Source organism: Lampetra planeri, chromosome 4 (genome assembly GCF_965212315.1).
Source record: "Lampetra planeri chromosome 4, kcLamPlan1.2.h2, whole genome shotgun sequence".
Classification (NCBI taxonomy): Eukaryota; Metazoa; Chordata; class Hyperoartia; order Petromyzontiformes; family Petromyzontidae; genus Lampetra; species Lampetra planeri.
The window spans coordinates 31,395,320-31,408,705 of record NC_136110.1 but is presented as its reverse complement, the minus strand read 5'-3'; the positions used below and the strand labels follow the sequence as shown (position 1 = coordinate 31,408,705).

The following is a 13,386-nucleotide window of genomic DNA, read 5'->3' as shown; positions in this document are numbered from 1 at the left end:
CCGAGCTCGCACGGAGCAAACGGCACGGCGCGTTGATCGAAATGGACCGCGACGTTGCCAGGAGAGTGTGGGTTTCGCGTGAGGAAGCTGCTGAGTAGTTACGTAATGGGTTTTCTTGGGTATCCATTTGAGGCACGATTGGCAGGAACAAAGCCGTGCATAGCGTACCGTCCTTTGTTCAAGCCTGCTTTACAGTCTGCTGCCAGGCTTCTGTTTTTTTTTTATAAACTTTTTCTTGTGGAGTGTCGTGGTGGTGGCGGCGCAGCGAGGTCGCGCACTGCGCTGTGAACCCCCGTGGCATGAGATCCAGTCCCGACCGTGGCGATCGTCAGTGGAGAATGATCACTGAGCGAGTCCTGGCCTCGTTTTCGCCAACCTGCAGTGTCGCGCAAACCCCCAATCGCTGGCATGCTGCGGGAAGGCCTTCATCCTAGATTGACAAGCTAATTTCTTTAGAGCTGCTTTTTGTGTTTAGTTTGTCGTCCTTCCCCCGCACCAATTACATTTATAAATAAAGTAATTTATGCCTTTAAATTGAGCCCTTTATATATTTATATCCACCATTGGATGTATGTTGAACTTCTTTCGCGCCGTACGTAGCCAACCACGCTAATCTAGTGGAGGCCCATCCGAAAGCGGTGGCATGAGCAAGCAATTGCAGGGCTGCGCCCCTTACCTATGTTGAGGACGCGCTGTAAGTCCCCCGCCACGTGTGTGTCCCACCCCCCCACCGCTACAGCTGCTGATGGGACTCGGGAACCAGGGTGCGGAGAAGAAGAACTCTGCCTCCATCGCTTGCTTCCTGTCCGCAAACGGCGCTGACCTGTCCCTGCGAAACAAGAAGGGGCAGTCGCCCCTCGACCTTTGCCCCGACCCCAACCTCTGCAAGGCGCTGTCCAAGTGTCACCGTGAGAAGAACAGGTGAGCAGTTGGCCGGTCCACGTTACCCACGGCTCGCGACTACAGGGCAGGTTTGAGTCACGGTCATATCGTGTGATAAGATCAGATGTGTAAACTTCTGTGGTTGAAACTCATACTCCACTGGGCTGGCGCGATTAGTTGGGCTGGGGCGGATACGTGACGGTTGGATATACGACATGCTGCTGTGTTTGTATCGGCATGTTGCCGTGCTGTGATGATTATTGCACTGGATTCGATCTTCCGGCGCGGCAGTTGAAACAAATGGGGGGGGGGGGGCTTGTGTCTTAAATTCCTCCCCTGCTTTTAAACGGACTGCTTGGTGGACAGCGAGTCAATCCATCGGCAGGTCTCACGTGTGTTGGAGAAAAGCTTGGGTACTCCCCCACCTCCTCCAAAACGTCCAGCCGGCGTGTAAGATAATGCAAAATTCCTGCATCGGTGCTCTTGAGAGCCACCTCTAGCGGAAGGCCCTTCCGCTGAACCGGCGGGCGCGAGCAAGCGATTTCAGGGCCTGCGCCTTTTACCTTTTCTGTACATTTATCGCGTCGTCGCTGTGACTCGTAACCGACAACTCCGCCGGCGCAGCCCGCAGGCGTCGTGCCGCAGCCCCTCGGGCGGGGGGGAGAGCGGCGGGGAGTCGCACGAGGAGTGCATGGTGTGCTCCGACCTCAAGCGCGACACACTCTTCGGGCCGTGCGGCCACATCGCCACGTGCTCGCTCTGCTCGCCGCGCGTCAAGAAGTGCCTCGTGTGCAAGGAGCCCGTGCAGTCGCGCACCAAGGTGGGGTGGGTCGGTGGGTCGGTGGGTTGGCGGGTCGGCGGGTCGGTGGGTCGGTCCGGTCCAAGGGAGCAGTGCACCGCCACCACCAGAGGATCGGTCACCCAGGTCACTCGTGCAAAATTAGATTTGTCCCCGAGTCTGTTCAAGGAGTTCTCTCTTTGCTTGGTTCAACAAAAAAACACCTTGAAACTTGACACGGCACCAGCAGGCGGTGAGGGGGGGGAGGTCCCAATGACTTGGCTGAAAAGAAAACACCGTGGCCCAAAACAGAGGGAACCACATTAATTTCTCGACTCAGTCTTATCCTCCATCGCATGTTAATCAGTTAATTAAGCAATTCATGAATTAGTACATTCGTGCATAGTTTAGTTTTCTAATTAATTCATGAACGGCTTAATTAATTTGTGATTATAGGATGAGACGGAGTCGAGGCATCCCTGTGGTGCCCTCTCCAGTGTGCCACGATTGCTTTCTTATTTTCAGTTCCGTCATTGGTTCAGTTTTGTTCATTGCGTTCAAGTTGCAAAATTCACAAGTCAAGTTTCAGTGTCGTTTCGCTTAGCCAGGTGAGAACACACAAGAGACCAGGATGAGTCTCATTCTGCAAGAGTCACCCGATACCATCCGAATGACAATACGAAGATCCATGTGGAAAATGTTTGTCTGTCAGCCACGGCACTTGTGTTGGACAGAGCCGAGTGAGGCCTCATGTTTTCACCACGAGGTGCCAGGGATGTGTATGGTATTGACGATGGTGATGTACGGTACACCTAGGGATTTTGATCTCCAGTGGAAACAACAAATGTGTGGGTTGTTTCGCCGCCTGCCGCATAAAACGCCGCGTCGCACCCAATAGAGGGCAGTGCCTCGCGAGGCTTCGGATCCTGCATCCGTAGCAATTTGATTCACGATCGTGGCTTATAATAGAATCATCCCGTCCGTGCGCGTGCGTGCGTTTAGATCGAGGAGTGCGTCGTGTGCTCGGACAAGCGGGCCGCCGTTCTCTTCCAGCCGTGCGGTCACATGTGCGCCTGCGACAGTGAGTATCTCCTCTCGGCCGCTCCCGTGAACGCAGCCAGCGGCCAGCGCTCGCCGCCGAGCGGAGTGGGGGGGGGCGGGGGGTAACGCCGGTTGCTCACGATGGTCGCGACGTGGATCCGGCCGCACCGCCCGCTCGTGTGCCCGCTGCACTTTCGATAGTTGCTCCCTAGCACAACGTAAAGTTACCCCCAAGAGCCGACGAGATTGTGTGGGTCATCTTTGCCTGCGTGCATAATCAGCGGTTCGCACTCTATTGACTTGGATCAAGGAGGCCTGAGTAGGGTGGCCACGATCCGGCGATACAACGATGAATCGTCCGATTTAATAAACTCCGAGTGTTTGTCAATAACACTGTGTGTGTAGCCTTAAAAGGTTTTCCCTGGTTTTCCAAACTCAGTGTGACCACGCAGGCTGGGATACCTTTGAGAGGCAGTGTTTGGACCGTGATATCCCCTCCACTATTCCAAATTCATTTGTTTTGTATTGTAAACCGCATTCACTCTCCGCTGACCCACGTTTAGAACCACATTTTCACCCACACCCTATCCCTGATCCAAACCTACTCCCTTTCTTCCCGATCCGTATCGTGACCTGCACCTTAACCACCCTCTTGACTCGCGTGAAACCCACACCATCTCCCTGCCTTTCTCTACGACCCACACCATGCCCTCACCCACACGTTAACCCACACCTGGACTCACACCGTATTGCTGATATTTTCAGTGACCCCACACCTTTACCCACACCCCGCCAATACTGGGCGTCTGTGATAAAGAGCTTTGTAGTTCATCGGATTCCTCCTGCCTCAACAAAGATTCTGACATTGCGGAACCCACGCCTTCTCACTCTGACGTTCTCTGTAACCCACACGCCGACTCGCACCCTAACCCCGGACACCCGCCGCCTGTGCCCTGCCGCGTCCGTGCCGCGCGCAGACTGCGCAAGCCTCATGAAGAAGTGCGTGCAATGCCGCTCCACGGTGGACGTCCGCGTGCCGTTCAGCGTGTGCTGCGGCAGCAAGGCGAGCGACGAGGAGGAGGAAGAGGATGAGGACGACCCCTACAGTAAAACCCTCCCGCCACCTCACCCGGGCACACACGCACGCGCTCGCCCAGATTCCCCCGCCCGCGTACGCCTCTGTTGACTGGTTGGCACGAGTGTCGTTCGAGGGCACCTGTTGAGGCCAGCACGGCGCGCAAGGCGGGGTGGGGGGCCACGGTAAACGTTCTTGGAACGTTGAGCCAACGTTGGTCCAACCACGTGCCAATGTTTGCCCAGCGTTGCCTGTTTGTACTGCGGTGCGGCCAATAACGTGCCTGGCTGCCCTCTTCGTCTGGCCTGCGCTGATGTTTACGCACCGCAGAAGGCGCTCGTTTGAGACTTGAGTCCACCGCGGGGAGACCCTGAACTAGTTCAGATATCACTGGCCACTGTGACTGAGAATGGAACCCAGACAAAGTTTTCAGAGCGCAATGCAAGAACCACTGCTCCACTCACGTACGCACACATGCTTCATGTACACACACATATAGGTACGAGCACCCGCACACACACACATGTACGCAACCCACTCGGGCACATACATTTAAAGAATGAATTGAACTCATTCTTTGAGATTCCAGTGGGGATAGACAGGACATGGGATACCAAAGGGGTTGCATCCTGAAACAAAGAGGGCAACAGTGCCACCTTGTGGCAGAGAATGGCCCAAAAAGAAGCACTCAAAGAATGACCCCTCTGAAGTTCCTTCATCCATAGGAGAACACCTCTCTATTAAACTGAAATTGTTAATTCTCAGAACGGGGAAAAAGCAAGAACCAACTTTACTGGGGCAGCTTTTTTGGTGCCTTCATTGGCGCCCAGGCGGAAACCATCGGCACGCTGCATTTGAGGGAACCGCTGTAAAACAAAAGAGCTTGGTAATGGCTTTGCTTTGTGGGTAATCGTGCCGTTGTACTCGCGTGTGTGCGGCAACGCAGGTGGCATGGGAAACATGCAGCCGCTGCAGAAGGACAAGGACAACACGAACATGAACGCCGACATCCACAAGCTGCAGCAGCAGCTGCAGGACATCAAGGAGCAGGTACGTGGACTTACCTGCACCCCTCCTGCACCAATCCTGCACCGGTCCTGCACCCGTGCTGAGCACACGCCAGTCTGTTACGGCTGCGGCAAACACTGTAATCTCAACACAAAGCGACTGTGCGGATTGGAAGAGTGGCCACAGAGATCTGAAGAGAGACGAGGATGAAAGAGAAAAAGAGACGGCGAGAGACGTGGACAGAGACATGCAGAGAAGAAAAAACAAGACGGAAGAATATATATATAAAGATGTATATAGGAATACAGTTGGACAGATGGACGCAGTGAGAGAGAGACACACACAGAGACACACACAGAGACACACACACAGAGACACACACACAGAGACACACACACAGAGACACATACACAGAGACACACACACAGAGACACACACACAGAGACACACACACAGAGACACACACACAGAGACACACACACAGAGACACACACACAGAGACACACACACAGAGACACACACACAGAGACACACACACAGAGACACACACGGAGAGAGACAAAGAGAGGGAGGCTAACAACTGGAGGTCCCCAAAGAAGCAAGTGCCTTGTGCACACGCACATGTTGGTGCGCACATATTGGCTACACTGGGCAGAGTAGAGAAACAGTGTCATGTGACTGTGAACAATCTCAGACTTTGTCACCACTGATGTTCGCCGTGGGTGGGAATCGAACCCGGGTTTCTGGGTGGAGCGCAGTGCGCTAACCACTGTCACTGCGACCTCCCCCCGATAAGATTAGTGTTGAAGTGAAGATGTGCGCATTCAGGTTATCGATTTTTTTTTGTCATCGACTTGAATTACTTTCGGCTCGGTTTTGTCAAGTCTTCTTTTTTTGTGATCTCCATAGCCAAGGTTATTGTACAATCTGTCTCTGTTACATTTGCACACTTCATGCTCCTCTCTAATGTGTCAGCTCTCCCCACTCACCCTCTCACACCCACCATTCCAGCTCACATCTTCCATCACGCACATCAGTCTGTGCGTGATGGCGGGGGGTCGCTCTCATTGCTTTTGTGCACTCGCCGCCGCAAAGCCCAAACTTTCTCTACCAGGCCTGTACTTTAGCCTCCCGGCCATGAATTACATCCATATCAGAAACCGTCACTGTAGATTCACCTGGTAGAGAGAGATGTAGTATTTTATCTTGGAGATGCATACGTACGTACTCGCATAAGCAGGCTACGCTCCGTTCTGTCTAACATGAGTATTGAGCTGCTGTTAACGTGAAAAGTTGGGAAGTCACGCGTTCGCGTGGATTCATGTAGCAGCTTTCCAAAAGGCGTTCGTCTTCGAAAATGTTTTAATTACCAGTACGAAAGAGGAAGGGTGGCCGTCAGGGCAGATCTGCGTTGGATGTTGACAGTCGCGTTAGCTCCGCTTTGCTTCTCGAAGATTTGAGCGGCTCGTTCATCAGTTTGGCCCACGTTCAACAGAGGAAGCCCCTAATGGCAACGCAACTTGACGCCGCTGGGTCCGATAGTGAAGTGTGATGCGCATCATTACGGCGCACTGAAGGGTATGCATCATCATGGCACTATTGACAGCACTGAACTCTCACTCGCTTGTGTTTGTTGTGTTGTCGATGCAGTGATGTCACTATAAATTAACGCTAATGACCGTTAGCTTCACTTGAACTTTTTTTTTACGGACCTTCAAACTCATATTGGATGGCGTTAAGCACAGATTCAGTACAAATCCACAATATTAGGGCTGCTTATCTTTTTTGGTTTGCATCATAATTTAAAAGTTACAAAGCCTACACTGTACATCATCTGGATGCATGTTTGTATTTTGATGTTTTATACACACACAGTGCCTAAGCTGGGTTGAGCCTGGTTAGTTCTTGGATGGGTGACCACCAGGTTGTCATAGATGGTCGTGGGACTACGTTGCGGGCAGCAGAGGGCAGTGTGTAAAACTCCAGTGTTGTATTGTACTTTGCTCCAACGTCTATGCTCTCCGCTTTCACCAATGGGAACTGACCAACGTGATGGCGAACGGTCAAATAACTCAGAGTTTTGGGTAGGCCCTCGTTCAATTGTAGTTTGACAAAAGGGCTGTACGTGCGTGCGGGCATACATACACTATATACAGCAATCAAAATGCGTTGTGTTCTTCCCTTTTCCTCTTTGCAATCTACCCCCCCCACCCTCCGTTCCATCCCCACCCGCCCTCGGACACGCAGACTATGTGTCCCGTGTGCCTGGACCGCCTGAAGAACATGATCTTCCTGTGCGGGCACGGCACGTGCCAGCTCTGTGGGGACCGCATGAGCGAGTGTCCCATCTGCCGCAAGAGCATCGAGCGCCGGGTGCTGCTCTACTGAGGACGCTCGCCCGCTCGCCCGTACGCTTGCCCGCTCGTCCGTACGTACGCTCGTCCGTCCGTTTGCTCGCTAGCCCGTCTGTCGATACAAACCCGTACGTCTACACCAAGCGCACGCAACACTTTACTCTTTGAAAAATCCCCCCCCCACCACCCCGCGCCCACCACCCCCTCCTTCAGAAGCACGTGCGCGATTGCTGACCTTATGGCCGGACAGGCCGGACAGGCCCGAGTGGGCGCTCTGTGCTTGGGCGGTGGTGCCAGCCGTGCGGCGATGCCACGCGTGAGCTGTGCCTTACGCGCTCACTCGCTGCCTAGGGCGGCGGTTCACGTCAAACGAGGACCTCGTTGATTCCTCCCGAAGAGAGAATAGAGCGTCGTGCAAATTCCCAGTAGGGGGTGGCTGGTGGCTCCCGCCCGCTCGTTGGCACACAGGCGCGTAGCAAGCCGCGTAGCGAGGCGTGTAGCGAGCCGCGTAGGCAGCCGTTTTGCTCTCCTGCGTCCCCATCGAGGCTGTGGGAGTGGCGATGGGGGGGGGGGGGCGTCAATCCCATGGTATTCAGCCCTGCTGGGATCACCTGTTACAAATGTACACCAAGTGCCGCATTACCCCCCCCCCCCCCGCCTGCAATCAAGCTAGGCAAAGCACCAGGCACATCTACGATGCAGTCGGATGACATTCGTTCAATGAAGCGTCCCCCGTGTTGGCGTTTGCGTCGCAGTCGGTGCTTGACAGTGTCGGTGTTATGGCTCGGCTAGTGGTCACTGTAGCAGCGCTTCGTGCAGATTGGCTATTTGCCATTCGTGACCTATCGTGGGCGTGCTTTTTTTATCGTCAGGACTTTATTCTCGGGCCAGATTGTGACAAGAGTGTTCTCAACGGGTGTTCTTGGTCCAGCAAGCGGGGCAATGTTAGCGTTGGGTGGCGTACAGGCACGGTGTCCACTTCTGAGGGTCCCGCAGAGTCCAGAGTAGGTGAGGATGTCAGATGCAATAGAAATGGCGGGGTGGGGGGCGGAACGGAGTAGATGGTGTTTCCGGGTGAAGCGGAGTTTGTGTGTCACAAACCTGAGAGCCTCGTCCCAAGCACTGATCACCGCACAAATAAATCTCTCCATAACAGGAGTCTGTATGTGCTTCTGTTTCAAGTCATATTCGCGTTGGGTTCACGACCAGAATCAGAAGCCCTATCTCGACTGGATGAATTCGAAAAGCTATGAAGCTCTTTTTCGTAGTTGTCCAGTCGAGGCAGGTCAACAAGTGACACCAACACACAACACAAACAAGATAGAGTAAAGGTAAGCCAGTTGCTATAAATAAAGTATGTAAGTACAAATTGCCTTATTTGTCAACACTAAATGCAAGCTTGGGCAAGGCAGCAAAACAACAACAACAAAAAATTGTCCCAGACCCCACCAAGGCAACAACACAACCCATGTAACCCAAACGGGATTCCTACATTTATTATTTCATACCTTGGGCTTGAATGATAGGAGTTGCCCTGTAATTTACTGGAGCCACAATAAACGTTGTGCATTGTCGCCTTTCGCAATGTCCTGAGTAGGTGGTGCGGATTCTTGTAGAGTTGTTTGGGGAGCTCAAGTGAAAGCTGCTGCCTGGGTTGGACGCAAGAGCAGTAAAGATGCCCGTTAGGTAACGGAGACAGCAGGAAACTTGCTGCTTATACATCGCAGCCTCGTTCCGATATCTGGCCAGCAGATACCTTCGCAACTGTCAGTAGCAGAACTTGTAGCGTGATGCAAACTCCGCTTGCGGCAAAACGATGGGAGCCGCCGGTGGATGAACACGTTGGTGAAATGTGGCACGTTGGGCTCTGTCCTGGGTGAGTGTCTTCTCTGTGCGTCTCGATGACAGTGTTGGTCCACCAAAGTCCATGCCAGCGCTGAAGTTACTGCAGACTTTGATGGCCGTGTTTGTTCCGCGTGGAAATAAATATTCCAACTCGGATCAACGGGCTTGAGAAAGTAAACATGTATTTTAACAATAGAACCAGCAAGTTAATCCACGTGCATACATACTGAGCGGAAACCTTCTGGATAAAAGCCACTGCCTGGTTTTGTACCTATGCATTTGACCAACTCGTGATGGTGCACGGCTAAAGACGCCATACCATTGCCGCATCTCACAGCACAGTGCATCTTCTACCATCCCCCGTTTCGCAACACCCAGAAGGACCTTCACTTTTCATCCCTCCGCGCCCACGTTGCTCTTTGGTGCGACTCATTTTGTGGCTTCCCACAATTTCACACGTTTGCTCAAGAGCCAAAAACACGCTTATCAGGACAAAGACGGGTTCTTGAAGCTTGTTGGCATTTTCAAACTGCACCCCGGCAATAGGCTTTGGGGACGTTCGAGTTGAAGCTCCATTTCTTCGAAGCCCCGTCCCCTTTCGCATCCACCGTCATGGTCACCAAGCCACTGCTTTCCAGATAACCCCACCGGACCAAGTCTATCTCTTCCCACGATATCTGCTGAGAACAACTGCGGACTTGCGTTTTCATTGCTGCTGCACGACTTGTTACTATACTCTTTAACAATCATGCTTCTTGTTCAACATTGTCCAACATTTGCAAACTGTTCATTTGAAACATCAGTTCTAAACATACCAACAGTTTCCGTTTGCTACAAAATGTCTTGCCCTTGAACGTTTATTCCCAAAATCAAGCGATCGCAAATGGGGTTCATCTGCACGTACTCCGTAATCGCAACAGACGGCTGCTTGTAGCGGCATTATCGAATACCAATCTACTCTTTCTGCGGGAGCTTCATTGCTTGCCTCGAAAGATCTCTCTCCTGGCAAGATATGTTGCCAGCGTGCGTTATTACTCGGTCACGCGGCGATACCTTACGCATCTTCTCGGTTCATCTTCGGATAACTTCGAACTGTCACAGATTTTACTTTCATACAGTTTCTGGTTACCATCAACCGAGCCCATCTTTGCTACGAGAGGGTTGTTGCCTGATGAAGACAGATTGGGACGGGAGGTCAAAGGGCAAGAGGGCAAAAAAAAAACCACGTGAATGCAACGCGCCCCGTAAGAAAACTCTCCGACGTTGTGTGCACAGAGACATGCACACCATTTATTTTTTAAGCCTCATGTAGCACGTTGTATAGCTAAACGTTATGTTTAAAGCGTTCGTGCATTCGCGTAGTTAAGCTTGTGTGACGCGTTAATTTAAGTGTTATCTCTCCCCCTTAAGGCCTGTGTTACATTTAAACAGTTCAGTTATTGATTGTGTAAAGGTTGTTTCGACTGCTGTAATGCATTTGTAACCATGCTGATGATGCTAATGATGATGAAATGTGAAAACGGTTCCCCTAAGGTCTGTTCGTGTGAGGCCTTTTGCATTGTGCGCGGAGTAAGTGCCCATCACAAAGATTCCGCTTCAAAAACACAAACTGGGCTACCGGGCATCTGTCTGATCAGCTGGTGCTGCAGTTAGACTGGCCACATACTTGGTGCATCCTAAATCTCAACTTCATTGCTAGCTATTGAAGTATTTACGTTGCGCTAAGGATGTGATGGCCAAAATACTGGATCAACCGAATGCGGCAAATGCTTGGTTGCCCGGTGGCCAGATTCAACTGACTGCTAAGGTGGGGTGGGTTGGCTCCTTGCCCGAGCCCAGTATTTCCAAAGCTCCAGTCCATGTGACCACCCCATGAAAGTTCTCTTTCTAGTGCGTTCCATGTGCTGTCGCGTGCTCTGTATTGTGGTGGGACGCAGGCATACACGCACACGCAAATCCTAACACAAATGATTATACTTTGGTATATATTGAGAGATTGTGTGTACGTCTCTATTTTGATTGGAATCGTTGCTGTCAATTTCCCGTGAGACGTGTTTATCAACCATCAGTCACGTGCAGCGTGAAATGTACCCAATTTGTATTTGAACAGCATTGGCTTTACACGCAAAGTGGTGGGTCGCGAGAGCTTAAAACTCTGGAAACATTGTCCTAGCCCCTTTACACTGCTATTGGGTGTTTGAATGGATGAGTACAATTGTTTTGAGACTATGAACACCCGCAGCCCGGACTCATATATTCACAGCTTTATACACGACGCCACAATCTATGGAGCGTTGTAGTTTGCAGCTTAGTCCATATCGGCCTCTTGAATCCAGTGTCAGTACGGCTTTCATTTATATAATGGGATGGACATCATAGCCTACCCTTCTGCTGAAACTCAAGACGAGCAAAAGAGTTGGAGGAGCATTGCTACCCCAACAACAACAGAGTACAACTGCTGCCACCAGGGGCTCGTGGCAATGCAGGGTGAGCGCTGTAGCCTTAGGGTGGGTCCGCACTTGATCACTAAACGCAAGTAACTTAATGTAATGGGCAATTATGGGCCACTGATAAGTTGCGTACCGCTCTTATTCACTTGGGTGAAGTTTGGAACGTTAAGTGAACCAGTGGCTAATCGTGATCGGGGTAATCGGAGGGTGAAGCCAAGGGTTTTTGAAGCAAATTGTACAAACCACGTGGCATACCATGTGACCATAGCATGTACGTGCCACTGTTACTGAGCGAACAAGTTTCGCATGAAGGCAACGTGAAGTTCATTTAACGTTTGTCAAAGATCCAGTGTGAACCCATTCTTGAGTAAACGTCCTAGGCGTACGTTATCGGATGGCTTTTAGGAACCGGTGTGATGATGCGAGACGTTTGATTATGTTCAGACTCGGTCGCGTCTTCAATGCTTGTGCGAACCCCTAACGGATCACGTATTCTCTATAATGTAATAAAATACGTTATCATTGAGATGCCGCCCCCGTGTCTTCGCTTGGGATGAAGAGGAATGTTCACTGCACCTGTCGTCACCTTCATCTCCCCGTGTGTTGGCGTTCAAAAGTGCTTTAAAAGTAAAGTTAAATTGCCATGAGCCTATGTACATCGTAGGACCATGAATTTCAGTGCGAATGCAAAGTCTGGTGCTACTTGTTTGTTCCACAGTTACATTTAGTTCCACGGATTAGCTACACCCACACGTTATTTATTTGTCAACATTAAATACTAACTGGCAAGCTTTTAACGTGAACTCTAACCAACAGACACAATGAACTGTAATGGTTGTAAAGAGTGGAATTAATGTAATGCACTGCTGCCTGTTTATTCACAATATTCTCGATTCTTCCTTAAGAACCGAAGAGTGTATTGTGGTGTTGTCATTGCCTATAACATGATTGTTGTTCAAGTTTTCCTGCAGTAAGAATTAGTCCCCTCACAAAACTATTCCAATACCGTCAACATCATCATCATCATCAATGTCACGAACAGCCACTAATACACATGACCAGCGGTTTATTGTGGTGACGTCCACAACAAGCAATCACACGTGACCTGGGTGTGGTGATCAAGGCCCGGGCCGGCCCTAAACTTCCACGGCGAGGTGGTGCCACGGACGGTACCAATGTGGGGGTGGGGGGGGTGGATTCTTGCGGGTTCGTCCCGGTCTCATCCTATGGGCCATGCGAATAGCGAGCCGGACGACTTGGTGTGGCCACATCGGTGATCTGGAGGGAGGGGGTGAATAAAGAGCGAATTAAGTCTTCTCATCGTCAAAATTCAAATGTCGGGAAGTCTCAAGACTCCGACTTTTCAGAATATGATTATTTATCCTGGAGGAATCCGATGAGCTAGAAAGCGCCTCTTCACAGATGTCCAGTAGGGGCAGGTAAGAACGTTACAATCAATATACAAAGAACACGATGGTCGTGAAAAGTAGAGGAAGTGCAAACATAATGAGCTGGTGAGGCCGAGTGAGCTTCCCAGCTGTTTTACGAGGACGACCACAGACCAAGACCGCTGGCAAGTGGCGGCAGTGAGAGGAACATTGCAGAGATGTCAATGTGCCAACTTACGAGCGAAAACGAAACGTGTTGACACGAAAGCCATGCCAAATACGCAGACTCCGCGGTGCTGTTCCGATTGCCCCGGATGCCCCTGGGGCTCTGTGTGGTTTCTCTTCCCCGTTTCCCTGCCCTGGTCACCCTCACCACCTGCAAACCCACCGTGGGTCCTGTCGAGGTCCGAGAGGGCCTCTTTTCAACCCCTCTTAAAGCAGTCCAGCCCAGCCGAGCTCTTGAGCGCACAGCCACTCCTTAGCGTAGCACGATAACAAACGAAGAGCCACCAACTTTTGCGAAATACACTTTAAGTATAACACCTAAAAAGAAAATCACAACAAC

At 51.3% G+C, this 13,386-nt stretch overlaps 1 protein-coding gene across 2 annotated transcripts in view; it reads left to right on the top strand.

Annotated features, from left to right (window-relative positions):
- MIB1 (MIB E3 ubiquitin protein ligase 1) overlaps positions 1–11,959 on the top strand; it is a 74,190-nt gene extending 62,231 nt beyond the window's left edge. For both annotated transcript variants that reach the window (XM_078593754.1, XM_078593753.1), the window contains exons 16-21: positions 740–921; positions 1,507–1,702; positions 2,663–2,741; positions 3,679–3,807; positions 4,723–4,826; positions 7,032–11,959. In XM_078593754.1, coding sequence (XP_078449880.1) covers positions 740–921; positions 1,507–1,702; positions 2,663–2,741; positions 3,679–3,807; positions 4,723–4,826; positions 7,032–7,172 — 831 coding nt within the window. In that variant the 3' untranslated portion in view covers positions 7,173–11,959. The remainder of the gene's footprint in view (positions 1–739; positions 922–1,506; positions 1,703–2,662; positions 2,742–3,678; positions 3,808–4,722; positions 4,827–7,031) is intronic.
- The last annotated feature ends 1,427 nt before the right edge of the window (positions 11,960–13,386 follow it).